The following is a 14,602-nucleotide window of genomic DNA, read 5'->3' as shown; positions in this document are numbered from 1 at the left end:
TTGAAAGAAGCACTGAACGTCTTAGGAAATACTAACATATGAAAATTCTTGGTTCCTGGATATTTTGTATCCAGGAATCCAATTAATATTTCCTTGACAAATAATCTAAATCTAGGACAAACCAAGAAAATCCTGGACAGGTGCAACCTTACACTGTTAGAAATAAAGGTTCTGTGCATTTCTCATTCATCAAGGTACAAGCAATGTGGTTTTAAGGTCCATTTGGGGACCATACAATATAATTTCAATGGATTATGGTACAATTATGCTCTCTGACTAAAGCTACTGAGATGTACCCTTGAGGGTACCACCCCAGTGACAAGAGGGGAACTGCCCCAGTGACAGTTTCATACCTTTATTTCTGAGAGTGAACCCTAATATGGGTTATACCAGCTTGAGCTGGCCAGGCTGTCTTATTTTCCAGCTGGTTTGACACATAGGCAATAACGTAACAAAGTCCATGGACATTTTTATTAGTGTCCTAATGGGTAATATATCAGGGCTATACTCATTTATTAATCAGTTAATCAGACTGTATATCAAGAAAGCACAAAGCTCAGATCAGTGTTTCTCATTCACGCTCCTGTAGTCTCCCTACACTGTACCTTCAACTCATCATCTTAGATTCAGGAAACACTGGCCTACTTCAATGTCCACCTCCAGGCCTGTGTCCACCTGCGCTACATAGCTGTGTGACTCTGCTTTAGCACATCTGAGGACCTGGAAAACACTGCCATAGGCAATGAATTAGTACATAGAAATAAAAATAGTCTAGAGCAGTGGTTCCTCTCTACCATACACTGTTTCAACTACTCCCAGCCCCAGCACATCTGATCCAGCTTATGAGGTCATTATGAAGCCATAAATGAACTGGATCAGGCAGGTTGGGGTAGGGCAGTGCTTTCGAACACTGGTTCTCCAATTGATCAGCTAATTATCAAGCCCTTTTTGAGTTGAAGTGGGTGTGTCAGAGCAGGAAAATTAAAAAATGAGCAGGACAGGGTGTACTGTAACCTGATGATTAAATCCTGAGTTGAATCAGGTGCAGAAAATAACCAAACTGTGCTAGTCTCTGGCCCTCCAGCAGCCTCTGGCCCTCCAGTTACAGTCTGTAACTGTAGAACTACAAAGTGCACCTAAACAGTAAATGGAGCTGATAAAATGGACAATGAGCGTAGAAACAAGGAGGTGGTCATAAATGTTATGCCTGATCGGTGTATGTTTACATTTAAAAACTGTTTTCATTAGTTCCCTTTTAGTCCTTCATATGTAGTTCCTAATTTCTTTTTGGGCTTATTTTCATTCTGGGTGACAGTAGCTGGGCTACTTTGCTTTTGAACTTTAGACTTTATTTAAGGCCAAAGGGCCTAAAATAAGGGGGGTGCTGAAAGACATCCCAGCCAGTCCATCACAGGGCAGACACACAGACATACACATTCACATCTAGAGCCAATTTAGCCACACTCAAATGGACTGATACATGCTGAATGTATGAAGTAGTTTCTCTGCAATTCTATAGGGAACTTTGATGCATTGTTTTTACACCTGTACATCATATTCCAATAAATGATAAATGTACTATTGTGCTTGTGTTGTTTGTGGCTTTGGATGCAGGCCATAACTCAGATATGAATTCCACAGACTTTTCAACATTTCTGTGTAAATAAAACAGACGTAACCATAGTTGTTCAGAGACGTTTGATGTAAAATGGTTCATTCCAGAGAAATGTCGCAAGTATTTTTTTTTCTTGCAAAGGTGATGGTAGGAAACAGACGTTTATAGATTTTAATGCCTACGCATCCTCACAGACAGTTATACAAATAGGTTATGAACATGCTGCTTGATAGTTTTGAGAATAAGGTCTTAGTCTGAGACATACATTTTTAAATCCATTCATGGCCGAGGGGTACATGCAGCCTGTACAGAAGTCTGATATATGGCCAAATATGGACATATTTTATAAAGAGTCAGGCATGTATTTTAAATGATATGTACCTATATGTTGTGTACATATATGTATCAAATAATGGTCATATATGCATAATATATAGATCATACATATATGTGTGATAGGTGAGTGAATTCACAAATGCATAATATACAGATCGTACATATATGTTGATAAAGAGTCCATCTCAGTATAGTTATAATTGTTCTACTATCTGCTTGCTTTTGAATATTGTTATTTAAATGTGTCAGGAAACATATTTCAGTTTCTTTCATGTTTAATTATTTTATTGCAAAAGTTTACAATATGCATGTTTTTAGAATTTAGTTATATAACAACAAAGAACATGCATAAAAACCCTATAACATTAAATTAGCAGATATGAGTAATATATGCCATCTATATATGAATTATGCTCCGCATTCTATATTGTTATATATACACGTTACACGTATGTTTGTATATGCTGATATATGGCCGAAATATATACGTCCCATATTTGAAAAATGATCAAGTTCAGATAAGTTGGCATATATGCCACACACACACACACACACATATACATATATATATATATATATATATATATATATATATATATATATATATATATATATATATATATATATATATACACACACATCTACATGTGACAAATATAAGTTGGGTCTAAGGGAAATCCATGCTAATATACTGTATGTCAATGTTTGAAATCTATATATTGCCATATATTTGATTTCCGTACTGGAGGGCATTGTAAGGCGAATAGTAACCGATTCTTTATTATCATTTTCAAAAGAAAATATATAAACTTTGGAGACACATGTAGGTTCACTAGTTATTTGCGTTGTAGACGTCACAACCCCTGGTCAAAGTTGAGTTATACAGCAACAAAGAAAGAAATCTGTGAAGAAATGTCGAAGTTTCTCTAGTATACACCATTTCACACCAAACCACTCTGAATGGCTTTGTTTACGTTTGAACGATAACGACTCACGGGCAAAATTTTAAGAAATCCACGGAATTCCCCTTTACCATACACGCAGAATTGAAAACCTGCGCTTGTAAGCGCCTTGACTGCGCACTGCGCAGCGTTGATCATCTCGAATACGCGTGAACAGCGCCCCGCCCTCGGCTGTTGTGTTTATCGGAGTACAGCAGTTATAATTCACCAGTCAATCCAGCGGTAAAGACAGCCAGGAGCGGACATGGACACCGACAACCTCTCCGTGGTTTTGCACGCAAAAGGCGATCTGAGGCTGGTATGACGCTTTAAATCATCCTGTTTCTGCGAGTGAGCTGAAGTGTGTGGCTGAAGTTTGGCTGTGCTGGTGTCAGCAGAGCTGCAGCGATTCTGCTCAGTCAAGTAATCAATCATTTCTGCATCGCCAGTTTATTGCTGTCATTCGTGTCATTGCAGGAGCAGCGTCCGATCCCAGAGCCTGGACCCGACGGTACGGACCATCATGCATTACTTTACTTTCCTGTGCAGGTTCCGTCCCTTCCAGAAGCTGCACGTTCATTCAGACTGTCACGTGATCACGTGATCTTTGCCCTCCTTTGAAGTGTAATGCTAAAGGGGAACTTCACCACTTTTTAAAAAGTTCCACATAGTTAAACGGTTGAGGTTTAGGCACAGTCTTTCAGAGTGGTTTGGTGTGAAATGCTCTGTTCTAGAGAAACTTTCTGAGTTAGAGTTGTTCACTGTGGTAATGATAGGAACCAGACGTCTGAAGAGTTCAATGCCTCTATAAGCTCAAAATTGTTATGTATATGCTGCCTGATGCCTGTCGTATCGTATGATTTGTGATAAGGTTTTGGCCTAAAATCTCTTGTTAATTGTTTATTTTAACCCAATTCATGGCAGGGGGTACATGCAGGGTGTTCTAAGGCAGAATAGTCCCGAAAGAATTCCCCCCCCACCACCCCCCATTATTATACCATCAACACTGCATATAAAAACTCAGAAGACACGTGTAGGTACACTGGTGGTTTTCGATTGTACATAACATGAGGCTACATTTGTGTTGCAGTTATGGCAACCCCTGGTTCCTATCACCACCATTGCAAAGAGTCTCTACAACAAACCGTTCAGAAGACTCATGTAGGTTGACTGGTGGTTTGGATAGTAAATAATATCATTATATTTGCACTGTAAACATTGCAACTGTTGCTTCCTATCTGCACCATTGTAAAGAAATCCAGCTTGGTAAGTTTCTCTGCAATGAACCATTCCAACCAAACCATTCTGAATGACCTTATTAACATCTCGAGGATTGAACTATGCAGAGGTTTTGAAAAATTTGGTGGAATTCCCCTTTTATGGCCCTGTGTTTTTGTCTGCAGAGGTGCTGCTCCAGATGCACTCTGTGGGCATCTGTGGCTCTGATGTGCACTTCTGGGTGAACGGGCGGATTGGAGATTATGTCGTGAAGGAGCCGATGGTGTTGGGGCACGAGGCCTCTGGCCGTGTGGTCAAAGTGGGCACTGGAGTGACCCACCTCAAACCAGGCTAGTAACACAACTGCTTTGCTGGAGAGCACTGCAAAAATGATATGATGGCAAGTGAAAGTATCTTACATGTAGTCAGTCCATGCAGTTGTATACGAAAGTTTGAGCACCCCTGGTCAAGTGACATAAGTGAAATAAGTTACCTCATATTCAAATGGGAACTGTAGAACTTAAATATAGCATTTTTCTGCAAATATTAAGGCACAATTTATTTGAATTTACATGTTGAGTTTAACATAATGGAAAAAAATAAAATAAAACATAAAATATACAAAGTGCCAGAACTTTTGCACAGGCTGATTTTATGTTTTATTATTTGTTTCTGTATGTTAAACTCAACAGACATGATCATGTGCATGAAAATGTGCAGAAATGTGTTCTCTGTAGAGGATGTGTTCACTTATTTTCACTTAGAACATGTGTCAGGCTCCAGTCCTCGAGGGCCAAAACACTGCAGACTTCAACACACTGCTTCATTAAACGCAACTGATTCAGCTCATCAGCTCATTAGCAAAGCCTTCATGAACTGAATTCAGAGTGTTAGATGAGGGTGAATGCTAATCTCCGCAGCAAGTTGCCCGGAAGGTCCCCAGTTTGACATGCCTGACTCAGAAAATCAACAAAACATGTTATTTGACCAGGGGCGCACAAACTTTTGCACACAACTGTATATCTAATATTTCTCATTTTAGTTAGTGTTTAAAATTTTATACGATTACTCCATCTAATTCGACTCATTTGCACTTGCAGCAAGACCATTTCACTTGATTGTTTTATATCTAGTAATATAGGCTGAACAGCCCTATAATTCTATAATAATAAACACTTGCCAGTTTATCATTATTGCAGCGAAAGTAAAGCTTATCCGTTCTGCTATATTGTGCCACGTATTGCTGTGTGTATATTGAACACAAGTGATTTTTGATTCCCATTTGATTTTGTCTTTTGTTACTTCTTGTCACTCACAGGGGACAGGGTGGCTATTGAACCTGGAGTGCCCCGCAAAATGGATGAGTTCTTCAAATCTGGCCGCTACAACCTGTCACCGTCCATATTCTTCTGCGCCACACCACCAGATAACGGGAACCTTTGTAGATACTACATACATAATGCCAACTTCTGCTACAAGTCAGTTTTCCAGCAGTGGTTGCGCAACATCGTAAATATCTTGTGTGGTGACTATGGTGGTCCCTGCTGCTGAGCTGGTCCCTGTAACGTCATCCAATGTAGGCTATATCATAAGATAGCAATGATGGCCTGTTGCTGTAACACTGGCTTGTTTAACATGTTATTTTATTTCAAATCTCATTTCATATTAGCATTAGAGCATCTCGCCATTGTCTTATTTCATGGAGACAGTGGCTGCAGCTTTATGTAATATGCTATATGAAGTGATTGTGGACAAAAGCTGTTTAGCTAACTATTATCCCAGCTATACCAGAAGGCCCAGAAGGCCATCTTTGAAATTAAATAGCCCCGTTGCCGTCACAATCACCATATAAAACAATCTTATGTAACCAGCTAACTGCTGCTATCTGACCTGTACTTTGTCCAAGTGGTCCCTGAGTAGCTGACATTTGATAGCAGCTAATATAAGCCACCCAGCATTTTATACATAGCAGCACTTTAGAGAGCAGAAAAGCACTTTATTAGTAATTATTAAAAATGTTTTTCAATCTCTGACATTCATGTAAGCGGTGTAGGTAACCATGTGACAGATTCCAGCCAATAGAATTGCATCTCTGGCGGGGGGACCACCACAGTCACCACGCCAGCCTGTAGACTGTATACTTGGTTGCTTTCAAAAGTTTGACCCCAGTACTACAATTCAATTTCCGTTATTGTTAACGTGGTTATCATTATTTCTATTCCAGACTTCCTGATAATTTGACGTATGAGGAAGGAGCGCTCATTGAGCCGCTGTCTGTGGGGATCCACGCCTGCAGGAGAGCCGGCGTCACCCTGGGCAGCTCGGTGCTCATCTGCGGAGCAGGTCAGCACCTTCTGATGAGCTTTCAGTTATTCTACCTGTACGGAGTGGAGTAGTCCAACTTTATTCATACTCTTTGGCCATATTTGCTCATGTTGAAGTCTACACAATGTATGCTCTGATTTGGTCCGTTAGTAAAGTATTTGCTGTTGTATTTCATATCACTTTATATATATTTATTTATTTGCTTTCTAGTTATAGTATAGTAACTGTATAACTTACACGTTAGTTTCACAGTAGTTATCGAATAACTGATAGCTGTTATTGAATATTAAGCCTAGGGAGACATTTTTTAACCTTGTTTGTGGCAACAGACTAGCAACAGACTAGCAACGGACTAACCTAATTAAGACTACATTGTTTCCTGACAGGGCCAATTGGGCTGGTCAGTCTGTTGGTGGCTAAAGCCATGGGTGCATCTCAAGTGGTAATAAGTGGTAAGTCACACATGCTTGTGGTGCCTGATTATATTTCAGTGTGTTCCAGGCCAAAGCAAAAGTGTGTGAATAATACACTGGAAATTTAGCAGGATAAATACATTTATGATGAATTTCTCCACCAAAGATAATAGTCACATTTTGCCAAATATCCTACTTATCTATGGGAATTTGCATATCACCCTAGTCTGCTTCTAGGGAGTAGAAATCTGCGTCCCGGAAGCTAAATTGTTACAGTCAAATAATAATTCATTTTATGTATGTCTGTGCTCTGAGATCTTTCTGCTGATAGACTGGCCAAGGCTAAGGAATTAGGTGCTGACTTCCTGCTTCCTGTGAAGAGAGAGGATCTACCAGAGGAAATGGCCAAACGTGTGGAGGGCATGCTGGGTGGAATGCCTCACATCAGCATAGAGTGCACCGGCGTGGAGAGCAGCATTCAAACAGCCATCTACGTGAGTTCTGTGTATCTAGAAATAACTATTATATTCACTTCTTATTTTATTACACATTTCAGACTGCTCATGCACGGACATGCACAGCTTGCAGTTTGGTGTTTTCCCTGCTTTATCGCACTGGAATAAACTTAATATTAAGTCCTTTGGGTGAGTAGTTGTTCTCAGGTGGCTGCACAGTTTAGTCATTGTCCTGCTAACATGCAGTGCGACTCAGGAAGGCTTTATTAACAAGCTGCATTAGGTTAACAATGTGTTGCACAGACAATTGTCTTCAAGTCAATGTTAAGAAAACCAGGCATGGTTATTGATTTTATACAGTCCAAGACTGCACCCTCCTCAAAAAATGCTTTTTTTAGCTTTGTACAGGTAATATTTCTCCTTAATAAATGTTTGTACTCCATCTCAGTTCAACAAAATAGTAAGTTAAGCATACTAAAAAAGTGAATGTTGCCTCCTTATAAGCTGAGATTGTTTAGTTTTTGGTGGACTTTTACTCCCGTGATTCAGGCCTATCACACAGTTCCCCCAGCCTGGGTGGGTGAGGGCTTCCTCCTCTCAGTCTCCTGACCGCTCAGGGCTGAGGGATTTGCAGGATTCAAACTCATGACCTCTTGATTATTAGGCAGTTAGACAGTTGCGCCACTCGGGAGCCACAAAATTGTCTAAATTTCTGTGTCCAGAAAAATATATGAAGGTGATTTAACTCAGAGCAGAATGACCTGTCCTTAAATATTGCCTCATGGTTAGACAGAGAGCTCTGTCTGCGCTTAGATAAAGAACAGTTACCTGTGTCGTGACTGTCTGACAGCCTGATCATCAGGAGACAAGGGATCACAAGTTAGAATTTAGGTGCTGCCTCAGCTCTCTGTGGTCAGGAGTCTGACAGGCGGAAGTCTTCACCACCTCCCCAGGCTGGGGGCACCGTCTGGTAGAGGGAGGTGGGAACTGGCTAGTAGTGGGTGACATACCGGTTCATTCAGTATACTGGTGGAATGTTTCAACCCCATAAATGGCCAGGACCCATCGGCAGGCCCAAGGTTTTATTACACACTTCTATTATACACAAATCAGGCATAACATTATGACCACCTCCTTGTTTCTACGCTCATTGTCCATTTTATCAGCTCCACTTACTATATAGGAGCACTTTGTAGTTCTACAGTTACAGACTGTAGTCCATCTGTTTCTCTGCATACTTTGTTAGCCCCCTTTTACCCTGTTCTTCAGTGGTCAGGACCCCCATGGACCCTCACAGAGCAGGTACTATTTGGGTGGTGGATCATTCTCAGCACTGCAGTGACACTAATGTGGTGGTGGTGTGTTAGTGTGTGTTGCACTGGTCTGAGTGGATCAGACACAGCAGTGCTGCTAGAGTTTTTAAACACCTCAGTGTCACTGCTGGACCGAGAATAGTCCACCAACCAAAAATATCCAGCCAACAGCATCCTGTGGGCAGCATCCTGTGACCACTGATGAAGGACTAGAGGATGACCAACACAAACTGTGCAGCAGCAGCAGATGAGCTATCATCTCTGACTTTACATCTACAAGGAGGACTGACAAGGTAGGAGTGTCTAATAGAGTGGACAGTGAGTGGACACAGTGTTTAAAAACTCCAGCAGCACTGCTGTGTCTGATCCACTCGTACCAGCAGAACACACACTAACACACTACCACCATGTCAGTGTTACTGCAGTGCTGAGAATGATCCACCACCCAAATAGTACCTGTTCTGTGATGGTCCATGGGGGTCCTGACCACTGAAGAACAGGGTAAAAGGGTGCTAACAAAGTATGCAGAGAAACAGATGGACTACAGTCTGTAACTGTAGAACTACAAAGTGCTCCTATATAGTAAGTGGAGCTGATAAAATGGACAATGAGCGTAGAAACAAGGAGGTCATAATGTTATGTCTGATCTGTGTATAAGAATGTTTCAGCCAGCTTGTATTGAAGTCCCTTTGTATATAATAAGCCTGGGCTTCTAAGGGGTTGACGTACGAGATTTGTGAAGTCATGTGAAGTTGTCTTTGTCATTTTTCAATTTGGCTTGTATACATTGGAACGAAATGCCATTCTTCAAACCCCAAACACACAACAGCAGCACATTACACAGGACTACTTAGAGTGCAGATGCACAACAGTGTGAAACGATTGCATAATATACAATAAATATACAGAACAATACACACAACAATAAAGTAACAAAACAATACATATACATGACAAATACACGTGATGCAGCTAGACAGGACAGCGAAACAATATGCATGAATTCGGGTCCCAAAGCAGCATTTACAGATTAAGATTCAAAGAATTAAAAGTGCAGGTGTGCAGTGATGGTCAGGGTTGTGTGATCAGTCTGCATCAGTGAGTTCAGCAGTCTGACTGCCTCAAGTTAAAAAGCTGCTGCAGAGTCTGGTGGTGGTGGTACGGATGCTCCCATACCAGAAGGGCAGAAGGGTTAAGAGTCCATGGGAGGGGTCGTCCACAATGCTGGCAGCCTTGTCCTTGTAGATGCAGCTCTTGTGGTAGGAGGTGTCGATAGTGGGGCGTGGGGGTGTGAGAGTTGCTCTCTTCCTCCGCAGGAAGTGACGTCATTGCTGGCCTTTGACTTTTTCCATAGTTGAACCACTGATGTGCAGTGGAGAGTGATCACTGCGGTTCCTCCTGAAGTCAGGAGTCGTTTCTTTCATCTTATCGACATTAGATCTTTGTCTCTGCACCAGCCTACAATTTCTGTTATTACTGTTATACCAATATGCCAGAAATGAATAAATCTCCCATATAGTACGTTGCAGTCTTAGGTACGTTAGTCCAGTTTGTTGTTGAAGAAGCATAGATCATATTGCAATGAGTTCAATGGGAAATCCACCAACCAAATCATTCAGAGTGGTGAAATGCTCCGTTCTAGAGAAGCTCACTGAGTCAGAATTGTTCACAGTGGTGGTGATAGGAGTTTAACACCTCTAAAAGCCCCCTCACAGAAAGTTATCACATGAAATGGTAACAAAGATGCTGCCTGATGCTGGTGACGTTGCATTTGGGATAGTTTTCAGAAGATTTTTGCCTTAAATGTATTGAAAACATATTCAAAAAAGATATTTAAAAAAAACTTATTCGAAAATCGTACTAAAAACACATTGAGATTCATTCATGGTGGAGAGGTACACGTAGGGCAGTGTAAGTCAAAATAGTCCCTGGAGAAACCCTTTTTGGATTTACACACTATTTTACCATTATCAATATTTCATAAAAAAAAATGGCATTATTATGTCAGGACCGAAGCCTATCCCCTTCAACCCCAGGCCTCCAACACAATATTACTGGCTAAACACTTTCACTAATAACTGTTCTAAATCTAAGTTCTCAAAAGATGTAAAAAAGGAAAGAGTCTTCAGACGCTGAGTTTGTGGAAAGAGGGAAAAAAGATTCTTCTTTATTTCAGCAACAAGTGGCACAGGGTCTCGAGAGACCCCAACTGAGCAAATACAGTGTTCCAAACAACAGTTTATAAACCATTTATCTGGGGTAGTTTGATATCCCCCCACCTTACTTCTTAAATTTTGATATTAGCTCATTCTCTAATAGGTGCATCTCTTCGTCCATCAATTTGGCCATCGCATGATGAGCTCACTCCTAAAAACTGGTTTCAACCGGTTTTTACCAGTCTGCTTTACCTTTCAAGGTCAACTTGCCCCTCTCTTCACTGAGTCAGTAGGCACACACAGGCCTCTCTGTGAAGTTTTCCAGTGTCTAGAATCTCCTATGCAGACAGACTAAGGCAGAACCTTTGTGAAAGAATTAATATTCGCTGTTAGCCAACACTACCTGTTTGGTTATTGATTACAGTATCTAATCTATTTGATTACTGATTAAGGGAATATTTATTCAAAATCTCTGTCAATTTACATTGCTGACATCATGTCCCCTGGTTCGTGTCATCACCACTGCAGAAATCTGACTTGGTTTCTCTACAATGGAACACTTCACATCAGACCACTTTGGCTGACTTTTCTCAATCATTGAATTATCCAGAAATTTTAAAACAATAGTGTAATTCCCTTTTAATGCTATACATTTATTGTATTTATTGTTATAAAAAAGCTGCAATAAATGAATTCACCAGTTAAATGAATGTATTTTGAAGCACTGTTCAACAATCAAGTTGTTGTTAGTGGTGTTTGTTACTTGCAGTGAATTCAGTACAGTGTGCAGGGTACTCATTTTTGAGAAACACTGTTTTCTGAACTGCTGTGGATGTTGAGAAACGCAGTTTGGCCCTTTTTCCATCTGTCTTTGTGTGCTGTCTTTAGGCCACTCGCTCTGGGGGAGTAGTGGTGTTGGTGGGGCTCGGTGCTAGCATGACCACAGTGCCTCTCGTCAATGCAGCGGTCAGAGAAGTGGACATCAGAGGCGTGTTCCGTTACTGTAACACGTAAGTATAAAAAACCTTTTTTTAAACAAGAGCTTCACTTATTTAACAGCAGTTCCTGCCCCTAAAATGCCATGGCTAATGATGTAGTCTGATGCTCAGTAGTTAGCACAATCTTCTCAGCCCAGGTCTGGCATATCTTAATGATCTGTTAAAGTGTTACAGCCAGTGGTGGACGAAGTACACAAATCATGTACTTGAGTTAAAGCAGAGATACCCAAGGTAAAATATTACTCCAGTAGAAGTTCCTCCCTTCAGACCTCCACTTGAGTAAAAGTACTAAAGTATTTGCCTTCAAATGTTCTTAAGTATCGAAAGTAAAAGCACTAAAAGATTAATTATGGCTCTGATGTCCTATTACCATTTTAGTAACAACACTCTTGCTCCATTAACTAATTAACTAACTAATTTTACGTGAAAATACTCCAGTGTCACTCTTGGTAAACCAGTCTTTTAATAGAATGTCATTAATTAATCTGACGCTGGTGTCTATTAAACTTATCATAAGCACAAAACACTGAAGGCAAACGGTTTCCATTAGGTAGAACTGAGTGGCTCTGAAATAACTTTTTGTGAACAAGAAAAGTTTCAGTTATTTGCAAATTAGTTCCAAGTTTAAGTTTAATGAAAACTTTAAACTCAGGATCACAAACGAATTTTCCTTTACTAAACTGCATCTGTAGGTCTCTGTTCATAAACATAAACTAGCCAAAACAAATTTACTATAAAATGAAAGTGTTTGTATGAATTCAGAAAAAAGACACATCCAGTCACAACTGCATATGTGTACATATTTCTATATTGTGGTCTATTTACACAAAGTTAGGTCAGTTCATCATTTATGTTGAATAGACACTCCCAAAATTTTACGCTGCTGCACTGACGTTGAACCGTATACTTGCACTGGGTCGGTATGACCAACAGGTCAAAACAAGCTCAAAACAAAGTGTGCGCTGTGCCCTGATTGGTGTTCTTGCTTTGCGCTTCTTTTGTTTTGGCATGTTACGTTTTTATTACATACATAAACCAAAAACAACAGATTTCACAAAATGTAGTGGAGTAAAAAGTGAGATATTTGACTTTGAAATGTAGTGGAGTGAAAGTAAAAAGTCACCCAAAATGGAAATACATCAGTAAAGTACAGATACACGAAAACTACTTAAGTACAGTAACGAATTACATTTACTTCGTTACTGTCCACCACTGGTTATAGCCCATCCAGACCGCTTCCCTCAGCTGAGGCAGGTTCACTGCAAATGTCTAGGATCTTTTACAGCTCAGTTGGTGCTGATCATTCTGCTAAACTCTGGAATAGCCTTCCAGATAATATTAGAAATGCAAGTGAGAGGAGTTTTAAATCCAGATTAACCATTTAGCTGCATATTATAGTCATATGCAACAGTTTGGGCATCCGTGGCCAAATTACATGTTGTTTGGTGTTGAAAGTGGAGATAATTCAACATACTGTACACATTTAATGTACAATTACTGTTCATTTGCTAAAAAAAACATATAATGTGCCCTGTGCAAAAGTTATGGCACATTTTATATTTAATGTTTTTATATTTTTCCAGTATGTTGAACTCAGCAAATAAATAGAAATTGTGCACAACAGAAAAATACCGTATTTAAGTTTGTTCCCTGTAGAGGATTTCATTAACTTTTTCATGTAACTGTGTGTCTGGAGTATTGTGGCTCATTTTGTTATCTTTGGAATGTTTTACTTATATTCCTGTGAAAAGCACTTGGAGATATAAAAAGTGTGCAAGTAAATGAATTAATAAATAAATAGCCTGGATTCAATTTTAGCAACATTAGCATTTTCTCTTATAGAGTTGATTGAAAAGTTATCATTGAACTGCATACTGAAGGACGTTCACGTTCAATTTTCCAGGTGGCCTTTGGCAATTGCAATGCTGGCTTCCAAGCGGGTCAACGTGAAGCCCCTGGTCACCCACCGCTTCCCACTGGAGCAGGCTATACAGGCATTTGAGACGACAAGACAGGGAGTCGGTGTCAAAGTCATGCTGAAGTGCGACAAAAATGACCAGAACCCATAAGACCCTGAACCCTTCACGCACTACAACAGCAAAGCCCTTTGATCTTGCTAAGCCTCCTCCATTCACCCAGTCTAAGAAATAATCTTTTGTAAAAAATGATTTTTTTAAATTACTGCTTAAACAGTCGTGTATTTCTAGCGATGAATGTGATAAAAGTAGTTACAACATTTTTTTTTAATTGCTACCTTTTTCACTTATCAAAGTATTAAAAGAGAATCGTCTTTAAAAAAAATGTGTCACACCAGTTTGTATATTTGTGCTGACCGTGGTTAATCTTTACAGAAGACGAGTAAACACTGTCCACTGTTATGCAAACACTAAGCACAGGCTTTTTATAATGGCTGTTTTGCTCACACCTTAAAATGGGCACATTTGGCATATGAGCTGATGCTTCCTTTGTAACTATCAGAAAACTACATGGACTTGAGTGAAAGGCGGATTTTATTGGCACTCTCAGACAATATTTCACAAGCTGCAATATATTGGTTTAGCCACCAGGGGCCGACAGAACCCTACAGACTGTGCTAATGAATTATCACACAATTTCAGGCACAGAGTCTTCAGTTCTATTAAAGAATTCAACCACCACAACTAAATGTTCCACTTACTGTTGCCTAGCACAGCTTCAGAAACCTAGTCAGGAGGATGAATAGCTATTTGTCTAATCCAAGAACAATTAAAGTTACAGTACTGTGTAAATGTCAGAGACCACACATTTATTTTTTTTCCCTAGTCAAAACAGCAATTAATTACAAGTTATTCA

At 39.9% G+C, this 14,602-nt stretch overlaps 1 protein-coding gene across 1 annotated transcript; it reads left to right on the top strand.

Annotated features, from left to right (window-relative positions):
• Positions 1-3,078: 3,078 nt before the first annotated feature.
• On the top strand, positions 3,079-14,006 carry LOC118817594 (sorbitol dehydrogenase-like). The gene is made up of 9 exons (XM_036584412.1): positions 3,079-3,211; positions 3,370-3,403; positions 4,296-4,460; positions 5,429-5,588; positions 6,335-6,453; positions 6,822-6,887; positions 7,164-7,342; positions 11,661-11,782; positions 13,674-14,006. Exons 1-9 carry the CDS (start codon positions 3,158-3,160, stop codon positions 13,837-13,839), a joined length of 1,065 nt encoding a protein of 354 aa, XP_036440305.1. The 5' UTR covers positions 3,079-3,157; the 3' UTR covers positions 13,840-14,006.
• Positions 14,007-14,602: the final 596 nt, after the last annotated feature.

The sequence above is a fragment of the Colossoma macropomum genome, unplaced genomic scaffold (assembly GCF_904425465.1).
Source record: "Colossoma macropomum unplaced genomic scaffold, Colossoma_macropomum, whole genome shotgun sequence".
In the NCBI taxonomy this organism is placed as follows: Eukaryota; Metazoa; Chordata; class Actinopteri; order Characiformes; family Serrasalmidae; genus Colossoma; species Colossoma macropomum.
This window is presented reverse-complemented; position numbering and strand designations above follow the sequence as displayed.

Bases quoted from the DNA above. Each gene is read 5' to 3' on its own strand.
- LOC118817594 (XM_036584412.1), top strand. From the start codon at position 3,158: ATGGACACCGACAACCTCTCCGTGGTTTTGCACGCAAAAGGCGATCTG. The intron at 6,888-7,163 runs GTAAGTCACACA...CTGTGCTCTGAG, and splicing joins ATCTCAAGTGGTAATAAGTG to ATCTTTCTGCTGATAGACTG. The intron at 11,783-13,673 runs GTAAGTATAAAA...TCAATTTTCCAG, and splicing joins GTGTTCCGTTACTGTAACAC to GTGGCCTTTGGCAATTGCAA.